Source organism: Synchiropus splendidus, chromosome 16 (genome assembly GCF_027744825.2).
Source record: "Synchiropus splendidus isolate RoL2022-P1 chromosome 16, RoL_Sspl_1.0, whole genome shotgun sequence".
Taxonomy (NCBI): domain Eukaryota; kingdom Metazoa; phylum Chordata; class Actinopteri; order Syngnathiformes; family Callionymidae; genus Synchiropus; species Synchiropus splendidus.
In genome coordinates, this window is record NC_071349.1 from 19,220,075 (window position 1) to 19,238,578 (window position 18,504).

Genomic DNA, 18,504 nt, shown 5'->3' on the forward strand with positions numbered 1-18,504 from the left:
TATACACTCGAGCTTCCGCAATGCTAAACAAGTATTGGTGCTTAGATTTGAGACTCCAGCTTTATCTTCATCCATTTAGCTCTTATCTTCAACTGCAGGCAATTCAAGAGTCTCAGATTAAACCTCTGATCCTCTTGATCTGATCCCACACACGTTTATTTCCTAACATTATATTGACTGACAAAGTATACATGACTGACACGGGGGGTGGGGTTTAAACTGTCAGCATTGATAACAGCATGACAACAGTCAATCCAGCACTAATTCGTTTTAAATCCACGAAAAACAAACTGAGTTTTATGATGAGTGTTTACTGGTTAAGGGTCCTCTCATGCTCTTCCTCATGATTATTTTAAAATATGACTTCATTTGGGGAACAATGCCTGCTGTTATCTCATGACAGACTTCATCAATCTTATTATGGATTTCCACATGTGATGGTTGTGACATGAAGATCAATGAGCCTTTAAACTTTGGGGATTTGATCACTGTTTTTTACACCCAAAAAGTTCATATTTTCAGGAGCCTAGACTTTATTTTCACAAATGACTGTGTTGAAAATGAACCTGAAAATGATGTTTCACATTGCACTTGTGTCATACACTGTGATTTAGCCTCCAGCCAGAGCCAAACTTAGCTCTCACAGCAGCGTGTTAGACCTTTTCCTGTTTGTTCAAAGCCTCTGTTTTAACACTTGGATGGCTTCCCGGAGCTTCCGACTCTAACACCAGCCACAATCACTCGGCTCTAAAGAGTTTCCTATGATGTTTGATTGCACCGACAGCAGGGCAGCGGAGCTTCGGAGAAAACTCTTTTCAGCAGCTGTTTCTCTACCAGTGTAACAGAGTCAACGCTCCAGCTTTGACCTCTCATCTCCAGTGTCTAAATGGCTCCTTCCTCAGGCAGCTAAAAGGATCCTCTTATTTCAGGCGCCATTCTTGAAGCGGCCATCTTGGAAAGTGATAGCCAACAACGTAGCTATTAGCTTGACTACAGCGAGCACGCTAGCTAGCTAAAAGTTTTAAAGCTTTATATGACTTACTTGTAGCAAATCTAACTGTTTCAACACTTTTAGCGTGAAGTTTGAGAGCTACAGTATCATTGTGTCTTCTCATGGCAGCAGGAGAACTTCAATAATGGACATATTAAGATGATGTCAAGGATCCTATAGGAGGCGCTGCATGGGCCGGACACAAAAATGTGACTTTGTAACCGAGAATCACGCACGTAGATGTCCACCTCGACAAATGTATCCAACCCCCGACGGGAACTTGAACTGAGAACCCGAGGGCTGTGTGGAAAAGTCCCGGGTCCACTGCTAATCCCATTCATTTGCATTGGTGTTTTCTCCATCGTTACGGCAGAATTAACATTGAGGCAAGTTCAAAAGAGTCATTAGCGCGGGGGTGAGGGTACAAAGCAGCCAGACTGACAGAGGAGACATGCACCCTCCACCACACTTGAACTCATTAGCATCTCTTGACCACAGCCATCTCAGCAGCGAGGCATTCAATGCAACGCACCCATGAACCTGATCACCCTTCGGGTTGATCATATATTCAGTTATATCCTGCCATCAAAGAGGCATTTTTGACCCACAGACTGACCCTAACCTACTATTTGAGACCGACAATCAGAAATAAGTCTCACGACAAACGTCGACCGTTGAGAGACATGTCAGTTTTACCCTACTGACGATGTGTTGTCGCATCAGTAATTCTAATTTTCTTCTTTAAGACAAATAAAAGGCTATTTTAAAAGCATCATGAGACCATTTTCACACAATAGCAACACCAGTGTTATGAGGCACAAACACACAAAATTAAAAGGTTGAGACCATAAAAAAATTCAAGGTAACTTTCTGCACTGCATTTATTTATTTATTATAGAGCGTTTTAAGTCTTGATAAAAATCTCTTGCACCAAAGTTGTTTAGTCCAACATATAAACTCCTGGACATCATTAAGGATTTCTGAAAAAATTTAAATAAACCCACAACTTTACTCAGATAACAAACACAATCAAAGTTCTCCCCAGTTGAGAGCATCAGCTAGCCTCAATTGCAAATGACCGGTAGCTGTTTGTGCCAAAAATTGCAGCCTCGACTAAACTCCTCAGAATAAAGTCCCTGTAGTGTTAATTGAATTACGTTCAATTACGGGTTTGGTTCACACTTTCCAGCGTGGACTCCAGCTCGAGGCTTAAATGAGAATTTACTGACTGTTTTGGAAAATAAAATAAAATAAAATAAACATGTTCCACCACCTTAAACTAATGTGATAGGCCAGCATTATTTCTTTAGTTATTTTCATAATGCTATGTATCAGTTTAACCTAAGAACTTTGGAAAACCTAGATAAGTTAGTTCAATTTTAGTTTGGTAACTGTTAGGATCTAATGTCTTCAGTTAACTCGAGAATCCAACTAATATGGAAACTCAGGGCTGCCGCCTGAGCAACGCTGTTTTTGGATCACGTTATTTTGTCATATCTTTCTTCGATATTTCGTGACACTCAGGATGTTACTTCATAAGTGCTCGGAATAAAATGAATTAGAAGAGACACATTTGTAGGGTAGTAAAGTGGTTTCAGTCCACAGTTTCAGCGGCAGACTCTTCGACACGAGTACTTCCATCTCCAGCAGTGTTTCAGTGTACATGCAGCTTACAGGCGTCACACGATTATTTTCCTTGTCGACTAATCTATTCATGATGTTTATGATCAGTCGACTAATCGCGATGACCTTTGTTTGGAGCTATTTTGAATTTAAGTTGCTTAAATCACCTCACTGTGATACTCCGACACCGTACATTATGAAACAAGTATGTTAAAATAATGACACATAATCCATGTATGTATTAACCTGGTGAAGCATGGACCATGAAACAGTTGACAGAGAGCTCCACTTCTTTAAAACTGAGCTCTTTATTGGTCCTTGAGAAGAATTCAAAAACTCCTCCGTGACTGAGGCGGTCAGTCGGAGGTGGTGAGGCGGAGCCTGGGGCGCGCAGCGACGGCGGCCAGTTGGAGTCGGACCTCAGTCAGGAACCAATGAAAGGAACAGAAATGAACATATCTGAATGATTCCAGAGAAGGTGATATTTTCTCACTGCTTCTGAATAACAACCAGTTCTCGACGCCCATCCTGCGGCCCGCGTGTGTTTTACAGCAACACGACGCATCGACGCACAGGTTTTGACGTTGACGTTGATTTTTGTTGTCAACCTTCATCATCATCACTGTGTAGCATCGCTGATCCTCCTTATATTTAGAACCAAAATTTCAGGTTTGCTGCTCAGAATGAATAACTCTCCCACACCTCGGCTTTTCATGGAGCCACTGAACTTCATCTGTCGAGAAACAAAAGTCAAACAAAAGCTTCCAACTGAGCAAAAGTGAAAAGCTTTGTTCGTGGCTCCTGATCAAAATGTCCGCACAGCTGACTTTAGCTGGAGCTGAGTCACTGTGATGCTGGCATGAAAGAGCCGCCAACACAGAACCAACATGCTGAACTGGAGGAGAAACCTTTGGTTTTAACCATGACCTCAGTTGGACAAAGACAACTGAAGCGCCATGTTCGTTCAACATGTCAGTTGATTAAAACTGATCTAGGGTCACTCCCTTTCCTCTTGCCCTGCCCCCACTGACGGAGTCATGTCAAACTCAAGACCCGTGGCCGCACTGTAAATGTTCCCCATGTGACCCCCACGTCTAATGGCAGGTCCACGGAGAGCAACCTCAGCAGTCCCATCATGCACTGCAACCGTCACATCCCCCGGAGGGGTCGCTAACTGCAGCGCTGCTAACTTCAGAATTCCCTTTGATTGTTGACTGAGAAAATCCAATGATACTGCTAAATGTCCAAGGCTCTAGTTATCTGGAGACCTGTGTGCCGTATCCATGGCAACCAGCGGAAGCACGTCGGAAGTATGACACTGTCAAACTGGCCCCTCCACCGCCCTGTTGTTGGTCATTTTGTTTCATTGTCTTCACCAGTGTCACTGCATCAACCCCCACAGCTTCAGGCTCAGAGCCTGGAAGGAGTAAACATCTGCCCCCGGAGGAGCCCAACTGACAGATGGACAACAACGAGGAGCGAGCCAGCGAGAGAGAGAGAGAGAGAGAGAGAGAGATAGAGAGAGAGACTCCGGTTAGGAATTCTGGAGGGAAAAGACACAATGGAGGTGCGCGAGCGTGTGAGTGGGGGTTTAAAGGAAGATGACATTTAAAAACCAGACTCTCCATCTTCAGCTGTACACATGAATTAAATGGACTCTATATTCCACCAAGAATTAAATACACAATATCTGCATTAGATGCATCAAACACTGCTGAGGGTGGCAAATATGATTTTTAACAGCTATTCAACTGTGGCAGTGCATTCGGAGTGTGTGACATCAGGAAACTATGTTGCTGCCCAAACACTCTTAGTCTGTTGAACCTCATGATGTTGTGGATCACCAGCCAGGTGTTAGGTGTTCACGTTTATGGACATGTTCTCATGTACAACATATAGACTTGGATTGCCAGTGAAACACGTTTGGCTGAAAAGCAAGACGAAGCGTCGCTGAAACACATTTACAACTAAAGCAGCCGATTGTGAAGAAAGGCTGCTGGGGATTTGTGAGTGAATACGCGGGGCCGTTTACACCCTCTCAGATAGCATCAGTGCAGGCCGAGCGTCGGGGGTTCCCGATGACAGGACTACACTTCATGATCACTTTCATTAACCCGCCGATGTTCCACAGACGCGACGACACCTGGACGTCCTGTGTGTGTTGTGAGGGCCGAGACACAAAAAGTCCATTGCCTCCACGGCAGGGACCAAATTTGGGCTGAAAAAAACTGAAGTTCGTGAACAGTTTATTAAATCCGTCTGCTTTTCTTATGCTAATCCAACTGTGTGTCTCCATCCTGCTGATGAAGAGGCTGATGTCCTGTTCAGAGAATTACAGCCCACACCAGACCAGCCCTTTGTTCTAGCCCCGTTATGAGTGACAGGCACGTGTGTCTGTGTGTGTGTCTGTGTGTGTGTGTCAAGCAGTTGGCAGCAGTTGAATGGCCCATCTGTCCAGGAGCTGGTTTGAAATGGATCAGACAGCACTTGTTAATCTTTGATGAGGTCAGGGATTAAAAGTGAGTCAATTCAACAGTCACACGCTGAACTTATTGATTCTGGATAGATGATGACACTGTCAACTCCAGGTTTAATGTACTCTGCCACCTTTCTATCTATCTATGTATCGATCTGTCTATATCTCTGCATATCTTTCTATCCGTCTGTCTTTCTATCTGTCGGTCTATCTATCTATCTATCTATCTATCTATCTATCTATCTATCTATCTATCTATCTGTCTCTCTATCTATCTATCTATCTATCTATCTATCTATCTATCTATCTGTCTGTCTCTCTATCTATCTATCTATCTATCTATCTATCTATCCGTCCACCTGTCTATTTATCTAGCTATCTATCTTGGCGGATGTGTTTAGGGAGGAGTCTATTGACAATGATGTTTGCTGATGATATAGAGATATAGAAGAGAAAGTAAGGAGGGGTGGAGGAGAAACTGAAGGTGGAGAGAGGAGGAATAAAAGTCAGTAGAAGCAAGAAAGAATGCATATGTGTGAGAGAGAAGAGTGAAGATGAGTAGAGGGAAAGTCACCAGATGAGCTCATGTATTTGACGAACACAGCTCAAGGGAGGCGAAGAAGACAGTGCAGGCATGGCGGAGATGCCAGTGTCCTCAGAATAGAAGCAAGAGAAAAAGAGAAGCTTTATAAGAAGAAAGGAGTGACAGGGTTTCGATTCTCAGGTAGCAGAGTTAGAAGAGTTGGAGGAGGTACTGAGGTTGTCATTGGGGGAGATGCACATGTGGGGTTGCTACAAGTCCTTTGAAATGCGGAATCATCCCACTTTTCACGTGTAAGGGAGTGAAAACGACACTTAAAACTCAATAAGTTACATGAAATGAATAAAACCTAGTTGTCCTCAGCTCATATCTGTGAACCAATAATGTGGCGAATATACACAGCACTGCATCATGACAACATTGGGACATCAGAACCTGAGTCATCTTCAGCAGCCACTTTCTGGCTCCGTTTGACAAAAGCCGCGCCTTGTTTTGCAGTTCCAAATATCTTAACAGATGATGTGGTACATTATGGATGTGTGGCATGTTTGTCGTGCCGTAAAGTCACGCATGACTGAACAGTTACATTTCTAAACAGCCCTCACTCCGAGGCCAGCACAGCTCCACTGAGCTGCCGGGTCATGGCACTTATTTGTCTTTGCTGCCCCCTGCCGCCGGATGCAGAACTGCAGCAGGACCAGAGATGAGTTCAGCAAGCGCGGTTATGTTTCCAAACTTCTTATTATGGTGGAACAAACTGAAGTCAATGATTGATCGCACCTCCTCTCACAAACACAGCAGCCACACTACCCCCTGCTGTCTGCCTCAGAAAACACTGTCACTGTACCGTACGGATTTACCTGGATAAATTCGGACCATCACGAGAATATATATATATATATATATATATATATATATATATATATATATATATATATATATATATATATATATATATATATATATATATATATATATATATATATATATATATATTTTTTTTTTTTTTTTTTTTTTTTTTTTTTTTTTTTTTTTCAGGGCAACATATCAGTCAGTAACAATTTGCGTTGATGGACTGAAACTAAACAAAAAAAAAACCTCAGGAAAGAAACACAAAAACATCATTCTCTCCTCTTTGCTCAGTTGATGGCGCTGTTGGATAGGAATGGTGTGAGGTTTCATTGAAACGGTCGTTTAAATCCGAGGATTTTAGAGCAGAGAGCGCCACCTACTGGGCTCTGAAAACGAAAGCACCCAAGCCGAATTCAATCTTGCGCGTATAAGGTGCTACTTACGGTAAAGCCATCTCCTGCCGGGCCCTCACAGAAAACCTCAAAATAAAAGCTCCATAAATGATTTCAAAGGACAATTGCGTGCTTTTGCCAATTTTGAACTAGACAGAAGACTACCTGTATCTGAGGAAGATAAACAGGAAGTTTCATGGGATTCTTGTATTTTCAGAATAAAGGTCCCCTGAAAATGGCCGTACGGACCATAATCTGTATGGTTCATGAATGGTTTTCCTGGATGGAGTTTTAGTTTGGCTGCAGTGGAACTCATATGGTCGATCTGATGAAGACACACTGGAAGTTTTATGGCATTATATCATGTACTTTCAGAATACAGCTCCCATGAAGATGGCCATATGCATCATAATTTGTGTTGTTAAATAGTGTTTTTCTTGGGCAGAGTTTTAGTTTGGCTAAGATAAGACCCATATAGACTGATAATAGACGATCTGATGAAGATAAGATGGAGCTTTCATGGAATTCTATAGTGTACTTTCAGAATAAAGGTCCTTGGAAGATGGCCCCAGGCACATGAGTGTTTCGGGTTAGGCCCAATATAAACTCCAGTACATTGACAAATGCAGCGAGTCTCTTTTGTCCACCAGATGTCAGCAGAGACTCAGCAGCGCCCCCTGCTCCCCAGCACCTGTGTGGTCCTGTTTGAAGTCCTCAGTCAGTATTTCATTCAGCCTGAGCACAAGTGAAAAGACTGGGAAGTGAGGTGTCATGTGCCTTTAGCTGGACCGTCTGCACTCACAGTCCATTATGGGAGTGTCTTTGTTTGGTCTCTTCTCCAGGGCGACGCTGCTTTGATCCTCAGCTGATTGTCTCCGGAGCTACACGCAGGCGGACAAAGGAGGACCACGCAGGTCTGAGCACAGTAAACTGCTGTCACTTGGTTACACACGGCCAGTCAACAAGAGTCGAGATGAGCCAAGTCCAAGTCCACCACACTGGTGGGACAACAAGGAAGCACCAGAACCACAAGTCAATTTTGATGCCACCCTCTTCCAGTCAGCTCCAAGAGTTCAAAGGTCATCTCACAAACCCTCCAGAGAAAGGTCAAAGCCTGAAGAGCTACTGTCTTCAGTCACCATCACGTCACTCTGGCTTAGGAAGTGAAGCAGTTTGGAGCCAGCTCTCAAACAAGTGAGAATACAAGCCAGCAGCACACCTGACTGTCCTGAATGCACCATATCGGCCGGCCAGTAGAGCGACCACAGAGGCGTCAGCCTGGATTCACTCCTTCACACAGAGATTTGCCTGACAACAAAGGTCCTCCCCATCTGCAGTTTCATCTTCTCCCATGTTTGTGTAAGAGTGGCAGCTTGACATCTCCATAGCTTGTGACAGAAAACTGTCCTCAGACATCAAACCCATTTCTGACCAAGAGGAGAAGCCCCTTTAAGGAACAAGAGCTCAACCAATCCAGTTCCACCGTCCTGCAACACAGAAATGCACTCGGAAACATTGGGAGTCTGCTTCAACTTCACCCTCAGCTCCATCGACCCATCACTGCTGGAGGAGAAGATGACACTGGTGATGGGCTGATGAAGCTTCATGAAACAGTGTGGCGAAGGAGGCTCCTTCAGATGGAGGACCTCCAGTCGGTGTGGGGAGACAGAGAGTCACCAGCTGCCGACTGGACAGCGAGTCAACACCATGAAGACCAAGGTGCCTCCAGCTTCCCCTGAACATGCAAACTCCTGCACAAGTTCTCTCACTCTGAGCTGGAGAAGGACCCTGAAGGCTTTAGGGACTGTCATGACCAACCAGACAGCACCAACACTGGCTTGCAGAGCACTTCACGTCTTCTTCTTGGCTTCTGATAGTGTCCACAGCCTCACCACCCCTTTCCTCCGTGACCCGCTACAGTCCCTGGGATCAGCTTGGTGGTCGCCCCAAAAGCAGAACGAACCTTGGGGGGATTTCGACCACTGAGTCATGATGCCCCCTCACTTCCTGTTTCCATGTCATTCGTATATTTAATTTCACTCTAGCACAGATCTGGGCAAAGTGCGGCCCGGGGGCCAAATGCGGCCGTTTGAATGTATTTATGTGGCCCGCCTGGAGTCAGAGTATATATAACTATAAAACTGACATTGTTGTTGTCTCATTTTTTCTGTTTTTTCATTATGATGCAGCTGAAACATAACTTTCTCGTTTGATTATTTTTCTTAATTGTCCGTCTTTTCCGTTGTCTATTTCAGACCTCAAATACATCAGAATTAAGTATATTTGAAAGCACATGGGTTTCTATTGGTTTGTGTCCTACAGTGTCATAAGTTTTACCTACATTATTCTGTTTGTACTGAATGTCAGTAGGTGCGAATATTTGTTGTGGTTTCCAACTTGGTTTACCGTCACTGAAATGGTCAAATGACTCTTCAACCATAGCAACATCTGAACTTGCATTATCAACACATATTGGTGAGGAAAACATCAATAGTCATATGAGCTCAATATTCAACACAGAGGAGACGTTCCTTCTGTTCCCATGGTGTTTGAATCACTTACCACAACAATAACCGGCGATTAACTCTCAACACTTTCTAGGAACAAGTCAGAACTCGATGGCCGCCTCGAGGCTCATCATCTCCATTCCAGCCGACCAGACACAAGTCAACACATCCTGCTCTCTAAAACGAGAAGTGGGCCATTACCCAAGTGTTTATAGGGCTGTAGAGCACAAACGTGCTCGATGGCGACACCAAGAAAGACAGGAATGATCCCTTTACTGCGCCTCATTCATCATGGATACAGAGAGGGCTGTTGTTGTAGCTGAGGTGTTTGAAGTGGAAGCAGTAGCTCACGTTGGCAGTGATGTCACTGCATGGCAGCCAAGCTCCTTCACCAGAACAAGCTTTGCAAGAATCTTATTTGTTATTCCTGAAGCAGTGACGGTGAGAGTAGTCAAAAGTCAAAAGAGCAGGGAAGTGTTGCAAAAGGGCTGATTTGCCCGACTTTGGCTGCATCTCTTGTGTTTACAGTGATGGAAACTATTCTCCTTGTCACAGCATTTGATGCAGTTGTAGCTGTCGTGGCCATAATTCCAATGCTTTTGTGTAGAACAACTGTCACATAACAATGTTATTTAGCAGACACGCTTGTCCAAAGTGACGTATAAAAGCAGTAGCTGCAGAAGTAACAGTAGTAGTGCTACTTTAGTATTATTATATCTACTTCTATAGCAACTCAAGCTGTGCTAATTTGGCTAAAGTTGACTGGCGAAAATAGTGTTACCTATAGTGCGATCTGCATGACTCTAATACAGAGGTGTTCAATTCAAGTTCCCAAGTCTAGTCTTAAAACAAGATCATGCTGTATTTACTGCTGAAGTGGTGCAGGGGAGTAAAAGGGAAAGAACAAAAAAAGCCAGAAAAATCACAACATATTAGTGATAGTTTTAGTCTGATGTCAACGGGCCACGAAAATACAGACATCGGACCGCATATGGCCCCAGGCCGCACTTTGCCCCGGTCTGCTCCAGCATGTTCAGTAATAGCGTTGATTTGCAGAAGTTGTACGCAGTATTTCAGGAGTTACTGTTGTTGTAATGTAGGTCCTGACTGTTCTGACTGACGCCAGCGGAGCAACATGGTCACATGATGAGCCTCCAGTGACTCAGGCAGATCTTGCTCATCATTTTCCTATAAAGAGGCCCGGGGTGCATGGTGTGGGGGGGTGGGAGGGAGGAAGTGTGGCAGTAATATAAGCAAACAGAGAATGCGAGGGGAGGAAATGGCCTCTCCTCATAATCACAGGAGCAGCAGAGCATTCAGCTCGCAGCAGCGCCGACGCTTTCTCCTTTCAGTGAAATGCAGCGGCCGGCCCGCAGTGGTTTATGGACAAGCCCTGACACCCACAGGAAGTGTAAACACGGGTCAAGTGTTAAAGTCCAACCCGCCAATTCTCACCTCCATTAAAGAGGGTGTCTGTGTTGCAGAGCCTCCAAGCACCTGGGAAGGGGCCCCGCGTCAATGGTTGCACCCTGGTGTTTGGAAAGCAAGTCAAGTGGAGTCGGCATCGCACTTGATGCGCGTCCGCATCCCAAATGGACACACAGCAATATCCGCCATGACTTTTTCCTGATGACACAGAGATGTGCACTGAGGTTCAAAGGACTGAAACCGAGGTCTTTGCTTCCCACTGTACCTTTGCTGTCGACTAGCCAAACTGTGAGTTTCCGGAAATATTGAAACAGACTTTGAAGCAAACTTTCTATTAAAAGGCCTCATTTTGACACAGATTTAAAAATCTTTTTGAAGCTACTAATCTCTTGATTTTTTTTCAAATATACAAAAATACCTTTTATTACATTACTAATATTATGTAATTGCCTCTACCTGTAGGTGTCCAATGTTTTCATTCTCTCAGCTTTATTGACTGTCATATTTGCAATATCATTTTTACTTTTTCTAATTCATAAATTTGTCAACAATATTGTCGAGTGTTTTAAGGATACGTTCCATTGCTATTGAATGAGCGGAACAAAAAAGATCAATAGATACATGATATTGATAAACACTAAACAGAAAACTTTGGTTTTTGTTCAGTTAAAAAATAAAGTTTGACTTTTTTGACGTATTGAAGATGATGGAAGATGTAACGATTATAATGTATATAATGTAAAAATTGTTGTCACGTGATGGGTTCCGGTCCCAGCAGCCGACCGGACGGGTTCTATAGTTTATAAGGTGAAGCTTTACTTGTGGTTATAAGGTGTTATAAATCGGCTAATGTGCCTGCAACATCATTTCATGAGGCCTGTGATGGACTGCTGCGGGGAACTGCACTCATACTACAAGTCCCAGCATGCAGTGCAAGCACTGACTTCTTCTCTGACTCACCAGGTCCGAGGAAATTCAAGAACTATTTCAATGGTTTGGTGTGGACCGTCTTTTACGTTGGTTGATTCTGACGCGGACGGGGAGCCAGTGCAGGGGCACTAACACTGCCAGTCAGGAGTCTGAACCAGCAGGGGGCGTGAGAGAGGTTTCTTGTCCAGGCGGGAGAACATGAACCCAAGAATTAGACTTTCTGTGTCGGCATGGGTTTGACTTTCAACGGGACTGGACCCAGTCACGTCGGTCGACAGTCGGGAGAGAAGGCTAATCCCTCATTAAGTAGGTAATGACCCGCACGCACGGTCACTTCCCGGGGCGGACGGGGAGAGCAGCAGTCCTGCGGCGGGTCGAGCCGCTACAGTAGCGCCTCACCGAGCTGGTGTCAATGCTAACGTCTGCTCAGCTGGGCCACGCATCCTCCCCACTGCCACACATGCAAATGCTAAACACACACTATCTGCATAGCGACATGCGAAAGATGCAGCGCCGACATTAGTCGGTCAATTTCACAGAGAAGCCATTAAGCTCAGGCGGTTCGAATCATAATGGCCGAGCGCAGGTTTGCTGGGGAGGCAGTCTCCTGCCTAGCAACGTGCTGAACCAAACTCCAGGGTGGGCTGTGTGAAGGAGGAGTTTATTTCTGTGGTTTCTGAGTCTGACGTGCGTGAGGAAGAGAGAAGTCTCCATGTTAGTACTGTGAATGAAGAACAGAAATGTCCTAAAGACACTGACTTGAATATAGTGACGTCAATACATGCTGACAGAGTGTCAACAAACAGGTGAACAAGCTTATGACCAAACTAGTTTCACTGAGCCTGTTACTGCAGAAGGATCAAGGAGCCTTTCACCCGAAATAAAAGGTGGTCAAACACGATCGATACTGGTCTTAGACTGAGACGGATCAATGGCCTGTGACGTGTTTGTGATTTTGTCAGTGCATGTACATAAAACTAGTTAAACCCCAGGTCTCTGAAAGCTACACAGCTCTGGCAGGCTTTTGTCAGGCACCACCAGGTTTAGCAGAGCCTGGGATGAGATGGACGGTGGATATGAGTTGACACCCAGGTAGGGTTGAGGGTCATGACCCACAGGGAGGAGACCAGAGGGCAGACCCAGGACAGCAGAGAGAGATGAGGTAGGAGCGCCTCGGTATTACCATAGAAGAGCAGGGGGGTGGGAGGGCTGGATGCAATGGTCATGGTTCAGCAAAACGTTGGATCACACAGTACTGCAATCCGACGAGGAAACAAATGACTGCAGAATTCCATCCCATAATAGGTGAAAAGTGGGAGGAGTTTTGAGCTGTCTTCCACTGCCACAGCCTCCATGTGTATTGGAGCCAGACACTGGTACCTGGCGGCCCACTGCGCCTCCATTCATAGTGGAGGTGAGGTCCGAGGCCCAGCGGGTCCCGGTAATGACCCTTCCATCCCAGCATCAAGGCGACAGAGGCCGGTCGTTCAGGATCGTTGTGTAAATGGCTTCATAAAGCCATTAGTGATGGATGCGTGTGGACAGGAAAGAGGCAGGTTACAGTGGCTGTTGAATGTGTCAGGGGGGTGACAGAAGTCTCCCCCTTTCAGCTCAATCATAATAATGATGACAGTGTTTCTCCATGCTTTTGTTTCATTCAATCACGTGTGAAGTCCGCTTCTGCTGGTTCTCACCTCGCTGTCATCACTGGCATCTGACCGCTCCACACAGACCCAGAACCATGCTGCTGCTGCCCGCATCTGTCGGGGAGCGGGCTTCAACAGGCTTACGTTTGAAATAAAGAGTAGCTCTGCTCAAAGGAAGGGCTTCACCTGCGCAACCTCAGTCTCCAAATACAGTTACCACTTGTGTTTGAACCAGGACAGGCCGCATTCATGAGACAATAAAGCAGCTGAATATCATCAATACAACGTGTCAGGTAGTGAAATGATTGCTGAGTCCATCCGGTCTCTGTCAAGACCGAAGTCAAGACCCCTTTTCAAGGTCTTGGCCTTGTCTCTGGCACCGCCTGCATGCAGACCTGCTCCATCATGGGCTCAGCCGTTGCTGCTAATGCATCAACTTTGACCAGGAACGTCTATTGTTTTTGAAAACACTTGGAGGAACATGGAGGAATCCGCAGAGAATACGTTACTTGGACGTATGGGGGGCATTTTAAGACAAATATTTTCAAGACATGAATCGAGCTTTAGTTTAAATAAGGTGATATAAAAACTTGAATATAGACACCATGGTGGTTTATATATATATATGTATATGTATATGCGTGTGTGTGCACCTTCAATTTGTCAACAGAATAACGTTTATCATATTTCAATAAAATGTGTTGTGTGCAACTCAGATGGATTTGATGTCGGATCTGTTCCGTAAATTAGTTTGGATTCAAGATGGGAATCTTCTGCACTGTGTTTGGTCTCTGTCCGCCTCCTTGGTCTTGGCCTTGACTCGGTGGTCTGGAGCGCTCTGGACCACAGCTCTCCCTCAGCACATTAACATTACAATCGTGTGAGGAGTGTCGTGCCTAAATGCTGGTTTAAATGACACGGTTTAAGTCTTTCTCGCCGCCGTTGCATTGATTACAGCAGCTTTTGTTTCCCGGAACATGACTCCCTTCTATGGAAGCTCGGAGGGACCAAAAAAGCAACACAACATGTCGGTCATGTTGTATGTACAAAGATAGTCAGCGAACAAAAACAGTACTGTTCTTGATCATCCAAATAACATCCTGTATTTGTACAATAGATGCGTGTACGTGTTTAATACCCACTCCACTCGTCTACATCGATAGTGTTGTGTACATAAAAAGCTTCACCGGTCAAGGCTCTTTCCATCTTTAAAAATTCAAGCTGGCACCAGCAGCGCTGCCTGTTACTGAATCATGTCGAGGGAAACCCTCCAAGCCTGAAACAATTCATGCTGCGCTGATACTGTGGAAAGCCTCTAATGGTGAGAGGCTCATTTGTAAATCATGAGCTGTTAGAGCTTCTTTCTGCTCCCAGGCCATGACTGTGAATGGAGCAGAGGCCGCAACAATAGGCAGCGTATTCCTTGTCTGGCTGCAATACACAAGCCGAGCGTTGGCCATGCACCGGGACACAAGTAATGACCCTCTCACTCATTAGTGGCTGTTTACATAAGTCCGGACTCGTCCAGCGCTGCGGGGCTCCAGCTATAATACACGCAAAACCCAACATAAAACGCAACGAATCAATCAACGTCTGAATCCAAGCATCAGAAATATTTATTCTGGCTAGGAATTAAAACTGGACACTGATGCACTCATGATTTATGACAAATGGAATCGAGGTCAAGCTTTGGAGAAATTCAACACATTATTTACACTATGAAATGTTGGGATGTAATTCTGTCAATAAATGCAAAGTTTACAAGTGTTTAGAATGTTGCACAGTTTAAGGGGAAAGCAGGAAAACACAAATGTGCTACATATGAAGGCTGGAATAAAGTCTGTTTATATTTAATTGATTCACTGTATTAAATTATTATTACATTACTGGCAGTTAGGCAACAGACACTGTTGTGGCAAATGTGTATATATTTGTGGATGTCATGTCCGAAATAAAATAACAAAAAAAAATAGCTACAGTACTTATAAACTGAAAGAAATGTATAGAAACTGAAATAGTATTTGTATTTTACAAGTGAAATGTAAGAAATGTAAGAAAAGATAAGATATATACTTTGGACAATTTGTGTATATTGTTTACTCTTGTATTACAAAAAATAAAAAAATAAAAAATAAAAAAAAAAACTATTGTACATAAATAAAGTGAAAATGCGTAAATGACATGACATAAAATGAATCATGTGTTTTGACGTTACAAATATTGAACTGAAACCATTTAACGGTCAATAATAGTCTCAACACGTTGACATATTTATTTGGGGTTCAAACGGCGGTGATCAAAACTCCCGTGTTTGAGAGAGTTTCGAGAGTGAATGTGAATTGGAAGAGTGGTCAGAACAGAGGTTTTCAGCCAGTAAACACGGCGGTGGAGTGGGTGGTCCGCGCGGGCGCATCACAGACGCGCTGCTTTCTGGAGGAGGACGTCTGTGTTTGCCCCGTTCATTAGACAGTCAAGTGTCAGCGCGCAGGATAAATAACAAGTCGCAGCTCAAAGGGAACGGAGCGGCCCTCAGATGGCTTTTAACAGTTACTTAAGGCTTCAGAGGCGCTCTGAAATGAGGGGAATGGGCTTGGAGGAGTTTGCAGAGCTGCCAATAATCCAAGTTGAAAGAGACGTCGTTTGGACGCGAGGTCAACTTCCTCTCAAGTCGCCGATCAAGGCCCTCGTGAGGATTTTCATTTTCATGTACCATCGAATAAAGAGGAAAACACCTCAGTTGAGCGGCACAATGGACGCAGCGAGATGAGCGTCGTTTCAGTGGCAGCAGCTGCGGCCTTTGACGCCTCCGTGACAGCGCTGCAGTGATTCAATTTTAAGAGCGACACCGCGGTTGTGAAAAGACACACTTTGGAAAATAGAGCTCATTGGGTTTTATAGAGAAGGATTACACACACAGAGGGGGATTCACGCCTCTTAAATGCCTCGCAATCGGCCTGGAAACACGACACAAAACGGACACAGTGGCTCGGATGGAGCGCATCTGCCCAGGCGCCTAATAACATCAAGGCTTTCTGCTCACCTTTGGAACTAAGATCCATGCAGGAATTTGTAGGCCACTAAATCTCCCTCGCCCCCCCCCTGCCCCCCTTCAGAACTTTTCAAAAGCCTCCTCATTCAAAGGACGAGGATGTTTGACCATCCCAGCTTGTACTACTGCGCCAATTAATTGGATACGTTGTCGGGATGTTCGCTCCTCTCATCCTCGCATTAGAAAGACAAAGGAGCCGCGGGGGGTTGTTGACACCTCCGGGCGCAGGTCGACTATAAATGCGGGGCCCAGGCAGCGACACAGCATTCGCCCTCTCTCTCTCTCTCTCTCTGCACTTGGAGCCGACACCACCAGCGCAAGCAGCATGCAGGCAGCGAACCGAGCCCTTGGATCGTATGGATACTCCGTGCGCAGTTACGCGCCGGCCTCGCTTCACCAGCCGCTCCCGGGGAACCAGTGCACCGGCAAACCTGTCAGCGGAAAGTCTTTCACTATTGACGCTTTGCTGGCCAAGGAGGACACCAGCGCGGACCGGGCCAGCCCCACCGAAGTCAAGTACCACCACCATCCTGCGGCCCAGATGCTGCCGCTCAGCGGCCACATGGGTGTTCCGATTTCGCCGAGCTCGTACGTGTACTCGCCTCTGCACTCGGCGGTGCACGCGCAGCCTGGATACTCCGTGTACTGTTGCCCGCCGTACAGCTACCAGACGACGTGCCGCGGCTTTTACGCACAAGGTAATTACGCGCCACAGCCAGAGCTTGTGATCGCTCTTCCCATTTTCTTCTGAATGTTAACCAACCTTTCATTGCCATCCGCAGCTCCGATGTCCAAAATGAACACAGGACTGCACTCTTTCAAAAGCAAAGGTGGAAAGTCGAAGCGCATGCGCACCAGCTTCACCAGCGAGCAGCTGTCCAGGCTGGAGAAGGAGTTCGCCCGCCAGCAGTACATGGTCGGCTCCGAGAGGTTCCTGCTGGCTTCAGCTCTGCAGCTGACAGAAGCTCAGGTGTGTTTCACCAACCTGCCCGAGCGACCAGCACGGCCGCCCGCTCTCAGTCCCCTGGATCTAACGTCTCGTTTCTCTCCTCCAGGTCAAAGTCTGGTTCCAGAACAGACGCATCAAGTGGCGCAAGCAGAGTCTGGAGCAGCAGCAGGCCAAGCTGGCCAAACTGGGTCTGGCTGCGCCCCCGAAAAGCCCCGGGTCTCAGGGCAACGAGGGGGAAGAAGACGAGGAGTTCTCGGACTCCTCAGACGTGGACATTGATGTGTCAGATGACTTCTCTGACCACTGCTGACCGAACACTCACGGACCCCATGAGGAGAGACTCTTGTACATAGTGACGCAAACTCAGTATTTAATAGATCTATAGTTATATATTTAATTTTCTACTACCATCGCTCTTTTATCATGATGGCACGTGTTTGTATATTTGAATGAAAAACTCAAACCAAATATATTTTATACATAAACAAAATCTTGTCTTGTCTTTCATACAGAAGCAAATGAAACTTTCACCTGGTCTCACGGCGAACACGAAAACAATAAAGCTAGGCTTTTATTTTATTGCTTCACAAGAGCTGTGCTCCATTTTTGCTCCTTTCAGGTCGATCAAAGTGAAACAGGAAAATGGAATCAGATCTCTAAAGACATGGTCAAACACACCTTATTACTAGTAGTAGACTCATAATAGAGCAGCTCTCCACTTACAGCAAGGTCGGGTCGCAGGGGAAGCAACCCAACCTAAGAAGCCTGGAAACCTCCTCCCGCTTCATTGAGAGAAACAGAAGTTCCACTTTTAAGTTCCAACATTTACCAACACGCTGCGACTCAAACACATTAGCATACATTCAAGAAGATACAATTAGGCGATCTTCTCAGGTGGTCATTTGTGCCCAAAATAGCACCAAGAGGGAAGTCATGTATCAGGTTGTACACGCTGCAAGTCACAGGTACAAGATTCTTGTGAAAATTGTAAATATTATTGTAAGTATTGTGTAGTTTTGATGCAGTTAAAATGTTCAACTGACACTTGGAGAGATAGATGGATGGATGATGGACAGAGAGACTGTTAGATTCCATTCCAGTTCTCTATAGTTTCTTTCAC

The 18,504-nt window shown here is 45.3% G+C and overlaps 1 protein-coding gene across 1 annotated transcript; it reads left to right on the top strand.

Moving 5' to 3' along the window:
* Positions 1–16,760: 16,760 nt before the first annotated feature.
* Positions 16,761–17,694, top strand: noto (notochord homeobox). The gene is made up of 3 exons (XM_053845757.1): positions 16,761–17,133; positions 17,218–17,405; positions 17,491–17,694. Exons 1-3 carry the CDS (start codon positions 16,761–16,763, stop codon positions 17,692–17,694), a joined length of 765 nt encoding a protein of 254 aa, XP_053701732.1.
* The last annotated feature ends 810 nt before the right edge of the window (positions 17,695–18,504 follow it).